Source organism: Esox lucius, chromosome 6 (assembly GCF_011004845.1).
Source record: "Esox lucius isolate fEsoLuc1 chromosome 6, fEsoLuc1.pri, whole genome shotgun sequence".
Lineage (NCBI taxonomy): Eukaryota > Metazoa > Chordata > Actinopteri > Esociformes > Esocidae > Esox > Esox lucius.
In genome coordinates, this window is record NC_047574.1 from 22,619,596 (window position 1) to 22,642,579 (window position 22,984).

At 42.0% G+C, this 22,984-nt stretch overlaps 1 protein-coding gene across 7 annotated transcripts in view; it reads right to left on the reverse strand.

The window, feature by feature from the left end:
• Positions 1 to 22,984, reverse strand: part of rasgrp3 (RAS guanyl releasing protein 3 (calcium and DAG-regulated)) — a 35,005-nt gene that overhangs the window by 6,730 nt on the left and 5,291 nt on the right. The window contains exons 1-13 of one of the 7 annotated variants that reach the window (XM_010892269.3): positions 18,845 to 19,309; positions 11,178 to 11,325; positions 10,871 to 10,973; positions 8,712 to 8,774; positions 7,717 to 7,848; positions 6,513 to 6,660; positions 5,942 to 6,115; positions 3,775 to 3,891; positions 3,206 to 3,481; positions 2,967 to 3,047; positions 2,751 to 2,864; positions 2,437 to 2,552; positions 1,404 to 1,551 (exon numbers count right to left, since the gene is read on the reverse strand). In XM_010892269.3, the coding sequence (XP_010890571.2) occupies positions 1,404 to 1,551; positions 2,437 to 2,552; positions 2,751 to 2,864; positions 2,967 to 3,047; positions 3,206 to 3,481; positions 3,775 to 3,891; positions 5,942 to 6,115; positions 6,513 to 6,660; positions 7,717 to 7,848; positions 8,712 to 8,774; positions 10,871 to 10,973; positions 11,178 to 11,265 (1,560 nt within the window). In that variant the 5' untranslated portion in view covers positions 11,266 to 11,325; positions 18,845 to 19,309. Of the gene's footprint in view, positions 1 to 1,403; positions 1,552 to 2,436; positions 2,553 to 2,750; positions 2,865 to 2,966; positions 3,048 to 3,205; positions 3,482 to 3,774; positions 3,892 to 5,941; positions 6,116 to 6,512; positions 6,661 to 7,716; positions 7,849 to 8,711; positions 8,775 to 10,870; positions 10,974 to 11,177; positions 11,362 to 18,844; positions 19,311 to 22,984 lie in introns of those variants that run through there. The other 6 variants (XM_020047519.2, XM_020047518.3, XM_020047517.3 and 3 more) reach the window with 6 other exon arrangements.

Genomic DNA, 22,984 nt, shown 5'->3' on the forward strand with positions numbered 1-22,984 from the left:
CGAGCTTTGTGACATGGTGCATTATCCTGCTGGAAGTAGCCATCAGAGGATGGGTACATGGTGGTCATAAAGGGATGGACATGGTCAGAAACAATGCTCAGGTAGGCCGGGGCATTTAAACAATGCCCAATTGGCACTAAGGCACTAATTGGCACATCCCCCACACCATTACACCACCACCACCAGCCTGCACAGTGGTAACAAGGCATGATGGATCCATGTTCTCATTCTGTTTACGCCAAATTCTGACTCTACCATCTGAATGTCTCAACAGAAATCGAGACTCATCAGACCAGGCAACATTCTTCCAGTCTTCAACTGTCCAATTTTGGTGAGCTTGTGCAAATTGTAGCCTCTTTTTCCTATTTGTAGTGGAGATGAGTGGTACCCGGTGGGGTCTTCTGCTGTTGTAGCCCATCCGCCTCAAGGTTGTGCGTGTTGTGGCTTCACAAATGCTTTGCTGCATACCTCGGTTGTAACGAGTGGTTATTTCAGTCAAAGTTGCTCTTCTATCAGCTTGAATCAGTCGGCCCATTCTCCTCTGACCTCTAGCATCAACAAGGCATTTTCGCCCACAGGACTGCCACATACTGGATGTTTTTCCCTTTTCACACCATTCTTGTAAACCCTAGAAATGGTTGTGCGTGAAAATCCCAGTAACTGAGCAGATTGTGAAATACTCAGACCGGCCCGTCTGGCACCAACAACCATGCCACGCTCAAAATTGATTAAATCACCTTTCTTTCCCATTCTGAAATTCAGTTTGGAGTTCAGGAGATTGTCTTGACCAGGACCACACCCATAAATGCATTGAAGCAAATGCCATGTGATTGGTTGATTAGATAATTGCATTCATGAGAAATTGAACAGGTGTTCCTAATAATCCTTTAGGTGAGTGTAAATGATCTGACTAACATGAAAGATACAGTGTGCTCTGCCTATCAGTGAAAGACACAAAGAGTTTACTTAATGGTACTGAAATCATCTTATTTTCTTACCTAAATTATGTAGAATAAAATTTTTAACAAGATACATATGTTGCTATAACTAAAAACAAATGTAAAAAAAAATATTGTATTAATAAAATAACATTTTCTGTAAATTTATTTTGCTTAATGCTTCGGGGATTCCTTATAATTCAGTGTAATTTTTTATAAAATATAATGAACAAATGTAGCCTGCAGTTATATTAACTGTTTTTTTTTATCCATTGCACAGTGAGTAATCTCTGTCTCTGAAGGTCATTAAGAGCCATGGGGTTTTGACTTCGTCATGGGTTATAGACAGCTTCTCTCAACGCGGTCTCATTTTGTTCCTTGCTGAGGGTTTTCACTAATGACAATAAATAGTAGTGTTCCTGTATTTCCTATGAACATGTTTCTCAAGGGTTGACGTATACATACAAATCCAGCACAGTGCTCGCAGAAGGTGGGCTTTAGATACGTCATCTCCGTAAAGTTGTGGATAAAGCCGGGGCCCATTTTACACTGAAGCAAGGGGTTGGCCCGGAGGAAGTAAGCCATCATTTCATCCTTGCTGATCAGGCCATCCCTGGATTAGAGGTACAAAAAGAAACATACACACACAGAGAGAGGGAGACAGAGAAAGTGAATACAGATAAGAAAAGGATAACAACATGCCATTCAGACAGGGAGGGACCTGGGAGGTTAGACTGGATGGTTGCTGTTCCAGGGTCCTGCATGACTACAGTCTTGCTCCGGAGGAGCTCTGCCTCCCAGAACTGTTTTCTAAGTCATGGAGCTGCTCAGGCAAACTGAAATGTGATTTGAGGCGTTCCAGTGAACAGATGAACCACGCAGGACACGAGGGCTGAGCACTCTGCATGGCACTGTGTGTCCTTCACGGGCTGCCATAACCTTCCCTTCCCCCGCTCCTCAAGCCATGGTGACAACGCACCGCTCCCAAGACAGGGAAAGGCTAGGAAGCAGATATGACTGTTTTGACTTCACATTTATGATAAAAGGTTTGATATTACCAATGACCTCTTTCAGACTTTCATTTTTTTGTGGCTAAATATAGGTGTGGATGGCTAGTTCTCCTGCAGGGAAATCACAGGCTTTTCAGAACACATGCAGTTACAGTCATATTGCATCTTGGATGGTCAAAGCTATTTATTGTAACTGTTTGTGTATGTGGGAGAGAGTGAGAAAGAAATGTGGAGTGGTGTGTACGTATGTATGTATGTGTGTGTGGGTGTGAAAAACAAACAAGGTGAGACGTATGGGGAGATGTGTTAGTGTGGGAACGTAAAGGTCTGTGTGTGTGTGTGTGTACGTGTAAAATGTGTGTATTTGCGTGCGCACACATTCGCATATTTGTTTTGTAGGTGACTGAAAAAAGGAGATAGAAGAGAAGAAGGTGGCTTGGCTGTGACACGTCTGCAATGGTCTTGTGTCAGTGGCACACAGAACTCACTGGTCCTTGTCCAACACACAGAAGGAATCCAAGAAAGGAAAGTTGGCAGCAATACTCTCAAAGTCCTCCTGAGAGATGTAGCCATCATGGTCATGGTCGTAGTTCCTGAATACAGACTTCCCAGAAAAAGACAAAAACGAACGATTAATAATTATTTATTTCGCAACTGTCTGAATAATATTTCAGAAGTGGTAAACCGTTTTATACACACACACACACATACATATGAGTTTAAATTTAGCCCACAGCTTCATCCTCCAGGACTTCAAGAAAAGGCACTGCAGACCATTGGGACTGTAACACAAGCAACTTACATCCACAACCTTCCTGATGTGCTTGTTCACTACGTTGGGGTCAGGTTTGGTTGTCACACCCGAAGCCCAGTCCAGAGGGGCCATTGGCTTGTTGGGGGTTGTCGGAGAGGTAGGCTGGGGTGATGGAAAATACAGACAATTTGGTAAGGAAATCTGAGTCATCGTATACCCATATTTCCAACAAAACAGTTTGATGACCTCAACACACAGACTTACTAAAGACTTTGGGTTCCGTGGTTCCCTGAGCAACGATAGCTCATATATCTCATCTTCAGTGTAGTAAAGGTCTAGAGACAGCTGGGGGAGATTATGAATAAACATAAAAACAGATCCCGCCTTTCTGCAATAACAAACACATGATCCTCAATATCCTCATATTAAGTGAAATGACAATAGGTGGGACCAATCAGTAAACAATTCCATTTCCTGTTGACCTTTTAGGGCGGGACACTCACGGTGAGCAGGTAGATGAGGTCCATGTTGGGTTCCACCTGGGCTACGGCGCTCTGAAGGGACACCAGCTCGTTGAAGGTAAAGTACAGCTGCTGCATCTTCACAATGTTCACTTTGTTGTCGTCCACCCAGTCGGGGAAGACCACATGCACAGCGATCAGGTCCTTCAGGTGAACCCCCAGGATGGGAATCTTGAATCCTTCAGAGTCGGTGAAGGCCTTGCGATAAGCACAGTAGTTCCCATTGGAGGAGACCAGCTCCGTCATCTCATTCCAGATCTGATGAGAAAGGGTACGGTTGTTGCAGGTAATGGTTGGGAAAAATATTAGATATGCCACCAGGAAGACACGCAGAAATATATCAATCGATAAGAGAAAGATTGGTATCAAATGTAACCTAAAACGCTAGGAAATGAGAACGACATCCATTGGGTGCTTTCTGAAAACCAGCACTATTATGGCAGTTGATGAATTGACCTGAATGGATCTTCTCAGGTGCAAAATGGTTATGACAAGAATAAGAAGCATTAAGTTGTAGAAGCCCAGAGGAGGGCATTAGGAAGACTGTCGACCTTGGTGACCTCGGGAGCCAGATGAGAATGGGTCTCCTTCAGACGAGAGATGGAGCTGTGACTCAGACCTCCCACAACCGCCATCAGCGTATTGAAGTTCTGGAGCTGGAGGAGTTTCTGAAGGGCAGTGACGTGAAACAAGGCAGAGGGGTTGGAGAGAGGGGGCAGGCAGATGGAGATGGAAGAGATGCAAAGAGAGAGAACACCAGAGAGGGAATATTATATAAGAAAACAACTGCTATAAAAATTATTTACATTTTCGTTATTCCAATAGGGCTACATTATAAAAAAAAATAAAAATAAGATTTGTTTTTAAACCATTTCATGCTTACAGAAAGTGGTATCAGATAGAGGGGAGGGTTTTTGCTTAAAGAGCAGTGGGCCGGTTTTGAATTCATGCTACAGCAGTACATGTGCACTGTGGGCATTCAGACCACCCAAGGTCAATCAATACATCTTTACACTGTGTTAAGCAATCAATAACTTTGTAACAATCCAAGATGCTTTGCAAGTAAAAAAAACAAAACAGTTGAAAAGCCTTGCTTCTGCATTTAGAGGCTATTTCCCATTAGCTGAGAGACTGCCTACATAAACGGAGGAGGCAGACATGAGCATGAGTGCCAGTCATTAGTCTTTTGAATAATTCCTTCATCTAATTCATGCTACATGATAATGGAGGGAGAAGGCCCTGGTCTCTGATGAGTTTGAGGCTCAGTAACTTGCATGATGCTTACTGTTTGTTAAGCAGAATACTGTACTAACAATGTTTTCTTCCTCCCAAGCACACAGCAATTAGACATGGAAAATCACATTGCAGCTTGAGGGTTGCCCTGTAACTGACTGTCCACAAAGACAAAGGGAAAATCTACTAGTAGTAGTTGTTTGGCTACAATGTGCCATCATGGCGTGTCATATGATTGTCATCAGGTTATTCATGAAATTATTTATATGAATGACTGTATTATTCCTGTGGATAGACACTGAGGTGTGTCTGTAGAGAGAAACCTGCTAAACAGCATTAGGAATGCAATTTCATACAATAAGCTATACATCTATACTCAAATTGTTCATGAGATTACATGTGGACAGCATATAGAAGCCTTTTAATAAGACAAATTACATGTGTGGGCACCAGTAGTTTATAAAGAACAGGTGTTTGGGATCCAATTCAGCGGTTTGAAAAAATATTATGGAGTTACTAGGTTATACGATTTCTTTGTTGCGATTTGCCAATTTGGATCGTGACAGCCGCATTTAACTTGTCAACTTTGTCATAACTACTAGTGGAAACACATTTACACATTTTGTGGTAAACACTGGAGGGCTCAAGTCCAGAAATTACAGCCCATGTGATGTACATTACTAATTACAGACTGCTTTGTGAATGGACAGCATATGCAAATTGTTGCATGCATGCACACCAAAAGTGGTCAATTTTCACAGACATACAGGACTTGTGCAAAGGATGTTGGAATTGCACACAAGATTTTAGGAGTGTGCCCTATGTATTCCCTTGTCCCCCTGTAAATGTACCTCCTCACGTGATGAGAAGAAACCCACCCTTTAAGGAGTCCCACCATACTGAGAGGGCTGTGCTGAATCCCATTGCATCATGCCAGTTAAACAGGGAATTACATGAGCATGTACAGCCTCTTAGTATAAGATGAGGGGTGAGTAGGAGTGACACCATCTGGCATGAGACAGCGCTTTGTTTTTCTATTCATGCAACGCTTTGGACATGTCCCTGATCGGTGTGCCTATTCACTGACACTGTTTTGAGTACTGCATGCATTATTCCCCCGCATTTCTTATTCCATTATTGCTGTGTCTCATGGATGGATCCAAAGAGCCAAAAATGCAACGCCAGGATTCTTACATAAGTATCAACATTTTGTAATAATATGAACATTGAGCACATGTCGTAATCCAAATATACCTGTGAGTTGCCTTACATGGTCATGGATGCCTACCAAGGAATAAACCGTCATTCTCTCCACTGCTGTGCTGTTATCGAGTCAATATCTTTGTTGAGATAGTATAGTGTAACAATCCTGTAGTCACCCTAACCCTTCACTGTGAAGTAAGAACAGTGTAATAACATGCTTGGTACACAGACATAACATAGACATGAACAGGGACAGGAAGTGCTCTCTCTCTCTCTGCCTACCTGGGCCACATTGATATACTTGGTGATGACCTCAGCACGGTGTTGGGGCGTCAGCTTACTGAGCACCATGAGCTGAACCCACTGGGACACGCCGTTGAACAGGGCAATCGAGCGCTCCAGCGTTGGGTTGTCCACAAGACACCCATGGATCACATAGCTCTGGTAGTCTGTGAACTGGTTTTGGGGGATGGAAAAGGCAGTTATTGTACATGTGATGGGGAATGGCAGCCTTCCAGTGAGTAGATAAACAGGTGTCATTTCTTCTGTGCTCTTCACTGATGGTGAATGTTTCAATGTTTTCAACTACCCAGAAAATAAAACATGGAAATAGAAAAGCAAACTTATGTAGGAACAATTAACAATTTGCCTGGGGACGAGGTAAAAAGACAGCCAAAACTTTATAATTGTTTTTAGTTCACGTCAGTAGAACAGGATCTACAAACAGATTTACGGAAAAAGCGTTCTTGGAAAGAGACTTGAGGAAAGTCAAACATAAAAGCTAGATAGGAATGAAAGGGCACTAGCAGGTGGGTGGGTTCTCAGGGCAGGAGTCTTCTCCATCATCACTCACTGATATCCTCCTGATGGACTTGTACTCCAGGAATGTTAGGTGTTCCGCCAGCTCCATAGGCTCTAGGTGGTCAAAGAGGAGGGAGGCTTTGCCCTTCTTGGCCTGCTTCTTCCTCTGGGTCAGTTTTCTCATCCAGTCGTATGATGGGCTTGAAAGAAATACACAAAACATTTTCAAACCAGTGTGTGTTTGTGCGTGAGAGTGCAAAGCCGGCTCTAGCACTTTGGGGGGCCTAAGGTAGATTAGGTTGGGTCCCCACACCTTTTAGTGGCCTCCGAACAGTGTATGTTTTTCATCTTAAAGTTCATTTCATAACATTTTACACATTTTGCCATGTGATGTTCAGAACAAAGTTGGGAGATTACCTTTTGCAATTTTACAACACAATTCAACACGTTGTCAGTTGAAAACTGTGGCTAACACAGTTTCAAACTGAAACTAAGATACCCGGAATGCAGCAGTCTAATTCACCCAGTTTCTAGCAACACCTCACACCTGTTGGTAGCAACTTCACACTATCAACCCCCCGCCCCACACCATCAAAATGTTTGTGACTGAAATGGAAAGTTTGCAACCTTTAAATATCTGTAGTAATGACATATTCATATACCCAAGGCATTGGCTTGAATCTAGTTGGTTTTCATAATTTTCACTACTCCCAGTGGTTGGCTTTGCAAGTGCTTGCAATGTTGTGCCTCCGGGTTTAAAACATCTGTGCTAAGACAGTTGAGCCATAGTTGGACAGGGAGTCAGAAATCCACCAGATGAATACATTTGAAGCATCAGGTCAGCATTTCAACAGTCTCTTCACAAATATGCCTTGGCTCATGCCATGTAAATATGATATCTAGGTGACTATAACAAATAAAGTTTTAAGAGGACCCTTGGAAATAAACGCTCCTGGGCATAGGAGCTCGGCATTTGGTAATGATTTTTACAAGTTCAGGTTGTTGGCTAGATTAACTACAAGTAAAACTATGCACAAGACTAGTCACCAATTGGAGTGTCAATGGAATGACTAACCTAACATGAAAAACTGTCTATGCTTATTTTGTAATTACACCACTACTGTTCTCAATGTCAATAGCAAGTAGAGAATCAGACTGAAGCTTAAGCTTGGAGCCGACTGCATGTGTGTGTGTGTGTGTGTGTGTGTGTGCGTTTGTTGGTATGTGTGTCTGTCCGTCCCTGGGTAGTCTCTCACATGGTGGAGATGTCAATGAGTTTGAAGTGCTCCTCACAGCCCAGCTGAGCAGCCACGTCTCTGAACTCCTCAGTGAGGCGAATAAGACCCAGATCCAGGTTAAACTCTGCAGGAAACACTTTAATCCAGTACCTGAAGACAAACACCACACACACCAAACACGGATTTATGGGCAATGTGTAGCACTGTTAAATAAAGTTGCACAGTAACTTGAATATTTGCATGTGCATATTGTTGGTGAACATTCTGTCTGAACATTGAGTAGCTTTGAGAAGAAGTGCCTGGAAAAATATGAATGATTCACAATGATATCATGGTTTCAGAGGGCAGAGATAGATCGGGGGGACTGACATGGGGGCTCGTTGCTCAGTGATTTGTCTGAGGAGTGTGAGGAGTGTGATGTGTCTAAGGAGAGTGGTGACGAGTCCAGCCAACATTATCAAAAAGGCTGAATTTTATCAAGGAAACCAGTCATGTTTCCCTACACGTTCCATTGTTGTTATTCACCATTAATATTCAAATGAATCACTAACATCACATTATCCTTTGAACACCTCCTTGTTATGATGGCTAACATTACATCCAAATTATTATTTGAATTAAAGGTAGTAGGACATATGTTGTAATAGATCTGTAGACAGTGGTAGAGAATTGCTTAAAAAGGAGCTATCAGTAAAATTTAGGCCTGAAGTATTCTTTTAAAAGGACGCCTGAGGACATTTTGGGGTAAATAATGGATCACAAGACCGCAGATTTACTGAATGCTTTTGCCCAAACAATATGTTCACTTTAGATGGCTGGCAGCAGTCCAAGTCTCATGAGGACAGCCACTGGCTGCCACTTCCACTGACATCATCTTGCCCCTTGTTGCACCAGCCAATCAGTCACAGCATCCCAAAAAAGCTCACACAAACCAAACACGCAGGGGGTGTGTTGCCTGGCGATAAAAGACATCTTCAACACTAAAGGACTTCTAAACGTATGTTTTTTCTTACCTCATTAAATAACAGATCTTTAGTCTTGTCCTTTGGCACTCCTCTCCCTGGCAGTCACGGTATGTGGGGTTGTGTCAAGGACGGCTTTGCATGTGTTCAACAGTGTCCGAAGCCCTGTTACAAATGGACACACATTCCCCGTTTCCCAAAACTAGCTTTCACCTCCCCGAAAACAGCGACCAAACAGCATATCTCATAAAAAGCAGCTTCACATTTATCAGTTGTACAAAACGTTGTCTTTCAAGACGAATAACTAAAGTGTTGAAAGAGAAATGCCCAGTATCTGGAAATCAAACTATGGAAGGTCAGGCCATGTGATCAGCCTGACCACCGCTGCATCTGAGCATTCTCCAAATAACTGTTACTCAAGTTTTGCCTCAAACCACTAAAATCTCGATCTTAGAAGAAGCTTCTGAATGACCTTGGGCAGGGAGCCAGATCTGTCTACAATCACCTTCAGGAACACACATGCCTCTCCACTTACTGTGCGATCCAGCCACCAGCCGGCAACAGATCAGACAAACCCTTGCCTTTACTGTGGTACTGTGCAACTCTCCTTGCATGAAGGGTCAAAGTAGATGCTTTACAACGGTTTAAATCCCATTTAAATTGTTCTTTCCATCTCTTAAGAAGACAAATAAATGTGATCATGTGCTCACAATTCCTGAGGTGAGTCAATGAGAAGAACAGTATATATTGTAACAGCGAGAGAGAGACACACAATTTTAGTGTTCTGGGCCCTGGACAGCATTAATTAACAAAAAGTGGGAGAAACTCAATGACAACAACAAATAAAACCCAGGAGCGAGGAAGAACATCCCGCTTTGAATTGGTCTTCTATTCCCTTCTGCCCAGAGTTGTTTTCCTGGAGCCCTTTCATCCTCCCAGATTCGGGGCCGGAGTACCTCGACAAGGGGTGGCGACCAAGTCGCGGTCATGGGTCCCCATTAGGTAGCCCCAGACCAGGTGGTTCTCCCTGGGGTTTTGGCCTGACAATGATGTAGGAGAGGTGGTAGTCGTGCTACATTATATATATATATATATATATATATATATATATATATATATATATATATATATATATCAACACAACTTATCTTTTTCCTCAAGCTGTTGCTGAGTGATATAGTTTCAGCTCATTTACATATGTGTTGATAGTGTTGATATATATATGAGCTGAAACTATATCACTCAGCAACAGCTTGAGAAAAAAGATGAGTAGTGTTGAGTTAATGCTAAAGCAAAAACCTAGTGTAAGGGTAGAATAGTGCCTTTGTGTTCTGTCACATGGAAGGGGCTCTGCAAAAGCTTTCCTCTGAGGCATGTTTCTGATGCAAGGTACTAATCCTGGGTTAGATATTTCAATAATTTCCCTAACATCAAGGTTTGGTTGGAGGTAGGGTAATCCATAATATGAATCTAGATCTGAGGTCAGGGGCAACTTACATCTGAAGCACCAACTCTACATTAATCCAACCACCAGCAGAGAAAGGATGGGCTCATTAGTCATCAGTGGAGAGCCTTGACGTAAAGGCAATTCGTTTATGATGTCTTTCCACGAAACAACCCAGTTCTGAGAAGACGCTCACCCCTGTTGAGTGCTTGTCATGGGACGACAGACGTGTCAACAAACCACTTAGTAGTATGGCGTCTCCAGAACAACACTTTCAAGGACATTGTTAATTGATTCTGATTAAAATGCTCAGTCATGTTTCAGTCCAGGGTTGCGCTTGACGTGGTTCTGTAACATGGTTCACGTAAAGATGCTCTACAGAGGTTTTGCCAGTAGTAAGGAAAGTGGTGGTCATGAGCCAAAACGTGTCCCTGTTTTTGTACTACATCACCCATTTCGTTCATATTTTACAACGTGCCAAAAAAAGGTCTCAAGATCCCAAAATCTTTAACAAACATGCCTAATTCTTCCCGATGTTTTAAGTGGACAATCTACATCAAGCTGTGCAATCAACCAATCATCAAACAGTTGACTGTTACACTAAACGTCAAAATAATAGTAAAATGTTCTACACACACAAAATGTTTGGCCCACATTCCACGGCCCCCACAATGTACAGTAACATATCTGCACCTCACCAAAGGTCCCTAACCATGTATGACCGGTGGTGCTCATTGGTCCGGTGTGAATCCACATGGAAGGATATATCATGAGCAGCTTTCCAGCCAACTCTGTGGATGTGACATACCAGCGGTGCATCAGCAGCAGGGTTCGTGGGAGTTGGTTGTTCTGCAGCTCCCCATTGTCATCTGTGGAGAGGATTGCACCGAGGAAGAGGATACCTTAGAGAACATGTCTATATCCATATACTGTATCTCTGTCTCACACCACTGGTTGGTCAATCAGCTAACAGACACAAGGGTCTCCTATCATTTCAAAAGATCTCTCCTACCATTGTTGACCTTGTTTGCGGTGGAAATGGTCATATCGTGTTACTCTGATGGATCATTTACCAAAAGACTGGATGCAAGCTTCCAGTAGCATGTCAAGGGGGGCTGCCTTCCCCAGAGTCGATGGTCCCATTGTCCCACGGGGCAACATCTCACAACAGAGACGGGTTCACGCCCCCCGAGCAGGAGAACACATGGTTCAGCTCCACACCTGGAGGTCAGAATTCAAAGCCTTCTCAGGAGGTCTCTATGAGGAATAAAGACACATCCATGCATATAGATTTTCAGCTAAACATTGCTGATATGCTTTCTTAGAATTCCTGTAAAACACACGCAGACCTGAATATGGATGAATTCATCTGAATTCTGGTAATGGCACCTGCTGTTTTGACTGTATGGACACATTCACACTAAATCCACCAGATGTTCCATACATGGTCCTTGGTGGCTCAATCAGAAGACCATTACAGGTTCAAATGTTGTGGGTTTGATTTCCGCTGGGGCCACCGGAAACGTATGCATGCATGAGAACAAGTCACTTAGAATAAATACATGGAATACACTATATTTTAATAATCATCATTATTATTATTATACATTATTCATGGATGCTACCAGGTTTTTTAATCATCTCAAGTGGCTGGTGAAAAGAGGTGATGTAATTGCATAGCCTGTTCAGTGCATTCCTCTAACATCATCTCCTCTCCTTCCCCAATACCCCGCCCCCCGCCAACTCACAGCACGTCTCTTTGCAGGAGTGTGGCCATCTTCTGACAACTCCCATAGCAGCCATACATCTTTAATGACTTTCTGACGTGCTCAATGCGTGATATCACTGAGAAAGCTCATGATTCCAAATTGTATAATTCTCTTCTGGCACAGTGAGCTGGACAAGACTACCTCTGTATATCATGCTTAGGAACAGGGTTTATGTAACCTGGTTACAAGTTTTTTTTTCTCTCCGTCTGTGAATGTCAGCAAATACATTATCACCGCTGATGCCAGCAAAGTTAAAAAGAAAATTCACTTTTGTTTCATCTTGATGTGAAAGAGTTTCTCAACCTGACTGAAAGTCTATGGGCCAAGTGAAACTCTAATCCTTTATTTAGTTTTTGTTTAATTAGCTATTATAGACTGCTCTGGTTAAGGTACGTATGCAGTTTCTTTTGGCCTGCATTAGAGTGAGGTACTACCTAAAATCAAGTTGAAAAACTGTGAAATTCTCCTTTAAATGCAGAGTAATTCCAGGATGTTATTCTAGGGCAGGGTTTTCAACTCCGGCACTGGAGGGCAGAAATACGTATGTGGTTTGTTTCTACCTGGTAGTTAATACTCAGTTAGTGTCCAAGGTGTGAATCTTTCCTGATTAAAATGAGAAGATGAAAACCAGAAGTGTTTCAGCCCTCCAGCACCACAGTTGAATAACACTGTTCTAGGGTTTTAGATTCCCAGATTAGACACACAACAACAACGGCTGAAATAGCAGAGCGAGTTGTTGGTAGTGATGACATCAGGGGTGGCGTCATTGGGAGGTTTGGTTGGTTGTTCTGGAAACCATAGCTGACTGGTTCAGATTGGCCTAAGCCTCGAAGCCAAACAAATCATCAACTATTGAATAAGAATGAGTGGTGTTTTGTGGGAGCAGGGGACCAAATCCTTGTTGATTTGGAACTTGTTAATGACTCTGTGTGTAATCTGTTGCTGTTGCCTTGGTGAGGCACATGCATACAAGACGTCATTTACAAACCTTGTAATTTAATGTGCAACACCTATGTCCATATCTGAACTAGGGAAATTGGTCAGGGATAACGGTCAAGGCTGGTGAGTGTGAGCGTCTGCATGCATGCATGTCTATGTATGAGTCTGGAAGCGCAGTCTTTTTCTGGAAATGAATCAAGCCCTTGTCTGTAAAGAGATTAGTGAGCTTTATCTATCTGCAGACCATCTTAAGGATGGCCACAGAATGGATGTATACCATACTGACTAGCTTGTGTCCCTTGGATCAGATTCATCTTCATTAAGGTTAAGATGGATGCCGTTCATAGCCGTACATTTTGTTTTATTTAACCTTTATTAAGGCAGGGATTCATTGATGGCAGCCTTCCTTAATTAAGGCTTGGTGACAATCATAAATCAATGCATTGTCTCTGATTGCTTTAGTGGCTAAACATCAATCAACTCTGCCGTGTTCAGATCCAGCTATAGTGGGGATTTGATACACTGCCGATTTTGCAGGTTTTCCTACTCACAAAGCATGTAGAGGTCTGTCATTTTTATCATAGGTACTCATCAACTGTGAGAGACGGAATCAAAAAAAATAATCCAGAAAATCACATTGTATGATTTTTAAATAATTAATTTTACATAAGTATTTGATCACCTACCAACCAGTAAGAATTCCGGCTCTCACAGACCTGTTAGTTTTTCTTTAAGAAGCCCTCCTGTTCTCCACTCATTACCTGTATTAACTGCACCTGTTTGAACTTGTTACCTGTATAAAAGACACCTCAGAATTACACGGCAGGACCTGGTCAATGACCTGAAGAGAGCTGGGACCACAGTCTCAAAGAAAACCATTATTAACACACTACGCCGTCTTGGATTAAAATCCTACAGCGCACGCAAGGTCCCCCTGCTCAAGCCAGCGCATGTCCAGACCCATCTGAAGTTTGCTAATGATCATCTGGATGATCCAGAGGAGGAATGGGAGAAGGTCATGTGATCTGATAAGACAGAAATAGAGCCTTTTGGTCTAAACTCCACTCGCCGTGTTTGGAGGAAGAAGAAGGATGAGTACAACCCCAAGAACACCATCCCAACCATGAAGCATGGAGGTGGAAACATCATTCTTTGGGGATGCTTTTCTGCAAAGGGGGCAGGACGACTGCACCGTATTGAGGGGAGGATGGATGGGGCCATGTATCACGAGATCTTGGCCAACAACCTCCTTCCCTCAGTAAGAGCATTGAAGATGGGTCGTGGCTGGGTCTTCCAGCATGACAACGACCCGAAACACACAGCAAGGGCGACTAAGGAGTGGCTCTGTAAGAAGCATCTCAAGGTCCTGGAGTGGCCTAGCCAGTCTCCAGACCTGAACCCAATAGAAAATCTTTGGAGGGAGCTGAAAGTCCGTATTGCCCAGCAACTGCCCCGAAACCTGAAGGATCTGGAGAAGGTCTGTATGGAGGAGTGGGCCAAAATCCCTTCTGCAGTGTGTGCAAACCTGGTCAAGAACTACAGGAAACGTATGACTCTCTGTAATTGCAAACAAAGGTTTCTGTACCAAATAATAAATTAATTAAATATCATACAATGTGATTTTCTGGATTTTTGTTTAAGATGCTGTCACTCACCATTGATTAGTACCTATGATAAAAATTACAGACTTCTACATGCTTTGTAAGTGGGAAAACCTGCAAAATCGGCAGTGTATCAAATACTTGTTCTCCCCGCTGTATATACTTCAGACCTATCGTGTTCAGATCCAGCTATATACTTCAGACTTACTGTGTTCAGATCCAGCTATATACTTCCGACCTATCTTGTTCAGATCCAGCTATATACTTCAGACCTATCGTGTTCAGATCCAGCTATATACTTCAGACCTATCCCAACATTCAGACCTATACCTAGAACATTTATAACAAACTGATTCACACCAGGTGTACAGCAATTGGTATACACCAGGTATACAATACACATTTTATATTGAATTTTAATAACACAATAATGCACATATTTTTATAAATACACAAATATGTTAATAGTCTATTAAGTGGAAAGATCAAATGCATGAGAACAATCTTATCAAAATAAAACTCAGTGGAAATTATGTGTGCTATGTTATTCTCTAGCCAATAGCTTTCCTTCACTGAAATGAAACAGCTGATGCCTGGAGTGGAAATGGACAGCGTGGCAGATATGCCCAAACTTGTTTAGCTCTGATTTCAATATAGTCGTGTGTTGGGGTCAGTTCTGCCCCTTAGCATGACTTGTTCTCTCTGCTTCAACAATGGGCAATTGTCTCTGGCTGTCGTATACACGCACACACACCCACGCATGCACTGACACGCCCACGCATTCACGGACACACACGTTTGTTTTACTTTCCCAGTGGGGACTTGAGAACTAACCTTGACCCAGAAATCCATGTTCCCTATTGCCTAAACCTAACTCCAATCTTAATGCCAATAATATAACTTTTATGCCAAAACTTAACCATGCCCTAACGCTGAACCCTTACCAGTAAAAGCAACCCCAAATTATAATACTATACCCAACTGTACATTTTTCGCTAAGCCAGAAATCACATGTGAAGACCTGAAGTCATCAAAATGATACTATTTTTCAGGTTTTACTATCTTTGTGGGGACATCAGGTCCCCACAATTAAACATATACATGGATTACACACACATTCATACATACATACATACATAGCACACATACAGTACAATAACAACAACAACTGGAACTCAGCCTTCTTGAGATTTTGCTGGTAAGGCCTGGAGTCTAGAATCTCGCCTGGAAATGTACATAAAGCTGCCTATCAGCCGTTCCAGCTCGTAAAAGCCAAGGCCTATCCAGATCTACTTACTTGATAGTAACACTAAGGTTTGTTACTCCTTGATCTGAGAGATTCTGTAGGACGTCAGATTAATACTGTACTTGTACAAATACAGCATGTACCCTACGATAATTAGCAAGCAAGTTTATTTCTATATAACACAATTCATACACAGAAGCAATTCAATGTGCTTTACAATGAAAATAAAAATATTGTTACAATTCTCTAACTCAGCTGTCTCCAGGGGGACTGTACATGAACTTCAACACCCTGGTATCTCAGTCCTAATTAATATGACACAAGATACATGACACTAAATCAGTTTCGTTGCATTCCCCTCAGGTAAACAAAAATGTAGTTTTTTTAAATAGACATGACATTACTGGCCTTTGAGTAGTGAGGTCAAATGTAGCTGCTGATGTTAATAGCGCCCTGTGAGAACTTAGATAAAATGTTTCATGCCACAGGCCTTGTGCTCCAATCAACATGATCACGTGAGGTCGGAGCAATCTGTTGTGGCAGAGCACCACAGCCAAATACCTTCTAAAAACCTCTCCGTATCAAAGACATCCTCCGACTAGAGAGAGACGTGCAGGGATTAGGGGAAAGCCTCGCGGGTCACTGACGTGTAGGAAGAAGCGTACAGCCTAAAGCTCCTCACACAGCTCAACGTGAAAACCCTGCTGCCCTGAACGGAGCATCCATACTCTGAGGGGGGACCTGGCTTAATGGAGAAATGAGTTGGTAATCACACAGACAGCACCAGTCCTACTCTGCACACGGTCACCCAAGGATTCCTTCAAAACCTGAACCCAGCTGCCCGGAGGTCAAGGGGTATGAGGCTCCAGCTTCAATGTGGCCGAACTAGGTACAGACAACAATTTCGTACTGTAGGTTATTACTGCGTATGTTTCATGGGAATCGATTCATGAAGATGGGAGAAAGGGAAAATAATTATGGAATAAAAAGTAGCCTCGCATGACTCTATTCTGTACCACCACCCACACAAAAACAGAACTGTGTAGCAATGAAAGTACATTCTGATTTAACATAATTCCTTCCAGTAAGTGGGGGGGGGGGGGTGGAGTATGTCTCTTGAAGGAAAAGGAATATACTGCAATATTTATGACATAATGCTTTAATTCTGCATTTTTCATGTTGGACTCGTTACCTACGATGAATGCCTCAAACATTTTTGATAGATTGGTTGGTTGGATGTGGATTCATATGATGTGTGTTTAGGTTCCCATTCCAGGCTTTAAAGGGGAAATCCTGCGGAGCTACCGTTACATGTTGCTTTGTTTAAAGGAAACCAAAGTAATTGACCTGGTAGATTCAAAGCCTCTGGGGTTTATGAAACAGTTTGGTTATTCAGAGCTGTGAGAGGTCTGCATTTTTCCACACTAAAACTTTTGTATTCCAAGAAAGCATGTAGTGTCTTTTTCTGAACCAGTTGACAGCAGGTCATCTCTGTCTCTTTCCCATGAAGCTTTACCATTATAAACACTGTCTACATATCTACTAACACATACTGTGGTCATCACAGGCAATCTCTCAGCTATACACATTTCAGTGTTTTCAGTTCTATTATGTTATTTGCTGTTATCAGGAGAAAAAATTTAATCTACGAAGTTAATCTCAATACTTCCACATTCATATTATCCATTTATACAAACAGTCCTGCCCAACCACTATTCTGAAGTGGCGGAGGTTACTTGCTGAGGTCATAACAATGCACCAACAAACCCTTCTGTAAACACCAATATTCTAGGACTGGCTTTAAATGGTAGCTAATAATTGGCCTACAGCTGACAAATTAGCTTTAAAGGCTTTATAAAAAAGGAACTTTTAAAATATGAATATGAATTTTTGTAATGTAGAATAAAATGTGAATGTTTGTATTTTTTATTATAATCTATATGTTACTGCAATCTATAAGACGTATAAAGACAGCAAGATATCTGTATGGTTAACACACCCAACACTGTATATATTGTGTTATGAGGTGGAGAGGTTGTGTCATATGTCCCCTGGACATCCTTAGGGCATCTCCTGTTTGCTTGGTCAAAAAAAAAGCGACTTTCATCATGATAAAAAAATAAATAAATGCAAATGGAAAAAACATGTCCAATAGGCATTCTACAAATTAGTTTTGGGGCAATCCTGGAATGAAATTTCCCCTATGTGAAACCTGAGAATTTAATGGGGCTATTTGAAATGTGAGTGAAGAGTGAAACAATAAATCATTATCATCCTCCAAATCAACATGTGGCACCACTGACCTATGGCATTTATAGGTTATATAATAATATAAATAATTTTATGTCCCTACGAAAGACTATCTTGGGAAATAATTTGCATACTGGAAGTGCTCTGGCAATCTGGTCACAATACAGACACAGTGGACAGATCCGAGACACATAACAACATTTGTTGCGTGAAAATCTTAGCGCAGCTCGATTTTGGAAAAAATCCGGAGACAACACATGTGTTTGAACTGAGTATAAACAAGGCTTAAGTGATATGCTTACTGCCAGTTACTTAACATGCTAGAGAGTTTGTGTGTGCTCTCTTCTGTGCCTAATGTGTGAGCAAGCAGGGCGGGAAATTTAAGGAGCCTCTTTCTCTGTAAATGAGTCCAGGTCTGTTGAAGAGGGCCGTCTTGCAGGTACTATGCAGTGTGGGACAGAGGAAGCAGCAGATGGATGGAATTTCAATGAAGTGCGGCCCGTTCTTATCTCAGGCAATGACACTCCCCTGATATCAGGGTCCACATTCTGAACATAGCAATCCATCAGCTTTCACTTCTCCGCTTGAGCTGATACTAACAAAGCTCACAACATGGCCTGTGTCTCAGCTCACATACAGTACATCCTAGAATAGCACTGGGTTATAACAGCAGGAAATTCAGGTGAGCATGAACCCAAGTCACCCGAAAATAACACCCCACCACGGTGGAAGCATTAATGTAGCATTAAAGCAGTCCTTGGACATTGACTATTAGCACTACAACTACTCTGCTACGTGTCACCTTGCTAACTACCATCACAACAAGGATTCACCAGATACACTAATAAACTTTCAGACTTTGTCAGAGTAGCAGAGCAACACACAGGTACGGAAAACAGTCACAAAAGCCAAAAAAACTAAAAACTTTAGCTTACTGCAGAAACTGTGAACACGGCGGGGCTAAAACCAGACCCGCAAATTGATGAGTCAAAGACCGGTGACTCTGCTGGAGCGGACGTTTAGCATGACCATCTGGATCCACCAAGTGGTCGATTCAAATCCACCTAAGCAGCCGGACTGGCCTACTCTCAGTCAGACCCATTCACCAGAAACGCCGGCGTACGGGGCATCTTCTCTCATGTTTTCCGTGACAGGCCCAGCTTCTCCTGTGCTTTCCTCTGTGCTCCCTTGCTCTCCGTGTACTGGACCGCAGCTCACTGCTGCTGGACCACAGATTGTTTGGCTGAATGGCAAGCAGACTTCCTCCTATTCTTTCCCAACTTAGTTTTCCTGCCTCGGCCTGACTATTTCCCTGGGCCGCACTAAAAATAGGGCCCACACAAGGTAAAGTGGAAAAGAGCAGGGCAGGAAATGTGTCACAATAAGTTTAAGGGGAGGGGGTTGTTGTTATCCCACCCAGCCACTCTTTCTCTCTCTCTTCCCCCTCGCTCTGCTTTCAGTCACTATTTGGTCCTCAGCATTAGGAGCCCGATCAATTCCCCGTCTCTAGGTGAGTAAAGACAAAGGCAGCATGGACCAGGTACTTAAGGAGCAAAACCGTCTTGAGTCTTTATTGTGTGTGCGTGTACATGCTGTCACGCTTGCCCCATCTGATGCTGAACACCTTGTTTTGTCTCCTACAGAGTAAAAAAAAATCCCCTAAACAAAAACAATGACTGCATATCCTGTCTCTTAATTATGCAAGGGACAAGCTAAAATTGGCCATTGGCTTGTGAGGCAACAATACATTACAACTTCTTAGGAGGTGTTACTTTCAAGGTTTGCTTTCCTATATGTTTTGTTACGTTAGCAATACTGGTGACATTTTGTTTTGTGGTCTTTTTGAACTTAACTCTGACAGAGGGAAAATTGTGGCAAAATACCTGTTGTCAACAATTCTGTGAAAGTTGGATCCTTATTCTCTAATAAAAGTGTAAGGATGTTTATAAGAATGGAGGACTTGATAAAATTTTTACAATTGATACACGTGTTTGCCCTTTAGTCAGTCTTCCGTTATGCCCTCACAGAATGGCACAGAATTAACAACCAAAAAACGACAGTAGATTTTCAGATTTTTTTAATGATTTCTCTACACCTGTGAAACAACAGTATATGAAATAGTTTAATGATAATAGTATGGAATTATATAAAAATATAGAACTTTGTTAGATTTTTTTGGGTGGGAAGGTGCTCTTTGCAAATTGTACAATTAATTGCACAAGGTGAAAAACCCTATACTTTCATCCCTGAAAAAGACAATTAACCCTCATTTCTCCAAGGTAGTTGCTGTATACAAGAGATATATACAATATGTGTTTTTTGGCAAAATAAGTGTTTAAAAGAAAATGTCACAAGGCTGATTTATTATAAAGGACCAAAGGAGAGTAAAGCAAATATATTATCAAAAATATATTTTTGGGAGATGATAACCACACAAAAATCTAAAACATTTTAAAAAGCCCCAGCATTTGGTCATGCCCAACAACTATTGTATACGGTATGCTGACAGTTTAAAAATCGTCCAAGCAATGTTTCTGTAGTAATGCTTCCGTAACATTGTTTCACTTCATCTACTGGGTGCCATATTAAACTGATTCATGTATGCAGGTGTCTGTTTGTTTTTGTACGACATGTCTTAAATAAGTCAATTTGACCGCCATAAGCATATTTCAAACCACCAATAAAGGTTCCCCTTGTTACATTTGGTTTGTGACAAGCATAGTGTGAATGGTGTATCCTTGACTAAGCTACTAGCCTCTAATGTCAGACAAAGTAAAGGAGACTCATGGACAACAACAAACAGTTGCCTTGATCATCGCTACAGCTGCCTGATTGATGAGTAACCAGTGGATGAAAGCTTGTTTGCTGGTCAACACTGATGATGTGACAAAGTGGATGATTCTTATAATGCATATAGATTTGTGTAGACTACAAATCTACGTGATATACAGTCTATAGGCTTGTATTCAAGGCTGAAGATATAGCTCCACAGCAAATGTCTTCTTACTCTTAACTATTCCCTACTATAATGAAGTCAGGCAGGAGACAGTGGATCAGACTGAATACGCACATATGTGCATGCATCTTACATGTTTTACAATAAAGATACAACAATTAAACTACATGACCACATGGTACAGCAATAACAAGCAATTTAAAATGCTAACTTTGCCACAAGAAAACAATTGTCTCAAGAATGCATAAGATCTGCCATTATGGATTTTCCAGCATTTAGAAGTTTGTAAAATAATATAATAAATAAAAGTACTTAAAATGTTACTCTGGCACCGAATGGCCAATCTGCATGAAACATCTATGGACAAAGGTCACTCAACACAATGTGTTTCAGATTGACCAATAAACATTCTTGTGGGCATTGTCACATAAATCAGTGTTGTAAAACTACAGTTTTTACAAGAAGATCTGGTACACATTGCACACACTGCCAGGAGAACATATGCTGATAGAAAATTTGCGATAGGAAACAACCATGTCCAGCTGGTGGAGTGAAGTCTGCCAGGTCATCTAAAGAGAAAAGCTAACATTTAGGTCTCTGTTACGTGCAAATAAGTCACTAATTGCAATTGGCTAATGCAGATTTTCAGAAGATGGACTGCTTAAGTTTAACACTTATCAAATGGAATGTTTGAGGAAGAGGAGGAAAAACATATAGTAGGAAATGTGGAATTGTGGGAAAGCCAGTTAATCCACATGAGTTGTGGTGAACAGTAAACAAAGGCTCTTGCACATTGGTGTTTGAAGAGGAGGGGCAGGGGAATCTGGACAGAGTGGGCAACATGGCATACTCTGATGACAGCTAAGTGCTTTCTGCTGTTACATCAACATCATAGGTCTGTTTTTGAGGGGGAGTGGCGGTGGGAGGGTAACATACAGTATTTCTCCCTTTTATTTAGCGAACAGTGACAGAACTGGCATGTGCAAATCACCCTTTTCAGACCCCTAGAACAGGCATATTCAACCTGGCTAGACAGCCTCAATGACTTTCCAAAGGGTATTCATGGACAAGTAGGAAAGAACGATGGAATAAAACACATTTGTGGAAGAGCACTGTTGGGCCAGACAATTAGACAAAAACCTGTAGAAATAGAGTTAATGTAAATATAGGTCAGACATCAGTCAAACTGGACACAAGCAAGAACACACGTCAGCTATAAACAACGTGTCTACTGACAGTTAACATTGTTATTCCTTATAAAATGTTCCTAATACTGTCCAGAAAGTATAGCACTACTCACACATCCTACTATTACACTACTCACACATCCTACTATTACACTACTCACACATCCTACTATAACACTACTCACACATCCTACTATAACACTACTCACACATCCTACTCCTAAACACTGCAACATCCTCCATACAGAGTAACAGAACGTTCTCTCCCCCCGTCAAACACTTTGCCGGCACAGTCAATGAAACACAGACACCCCCTGTAAGGGTGGAACGAATGAACACTGCCAATCCGCATATGCACGAATGCGAACACACACACACACGCGCGCGCACTATAAATAGCTCCAGAATTTACTGGAAACAGGAGCTTCGGCGCACGGCTGCTCTGCAAATAACAATCTGTGTAGCCTTGATAGAGATGGGGGAAGAGAGGGACAGAGAGAAGTGTGTACGTGTGCGTAAGATAGCGAGAGAGAGGGAGGGAGAGGAAAGGAGATGGGGAGTTAAGAGGGACAGCAAGAGATATAGCGGAGGAGAGAGGAGCCCTCTCCCATGGTAGTGATTTATCTCTCCCTCTCAGTGGCCTGCTGGGCATAATTAACAAAAACTGGGAGGTGCTGGAGGAACAGATAGTGGTGGCGATCAAAGAAGAAGAAAGATAAAGAGAAAGAGAGTAAAAGGAGAGACAGAAAGATAAAGACAGCAAAAAAGGAGAGAGAGAGACAGACAGAGAGACGGGAGGCCCTGTTAGGAAAGGTTCATTACTGAGGGGGGGGACATCACAGGCTGGTGCCTACATTTACACAGGCCAGGTACATTTTTGAAGAGGTAGGATTTAGTTGGACTCTGTACTGGAGAATGGAGTCCGTCTGCAA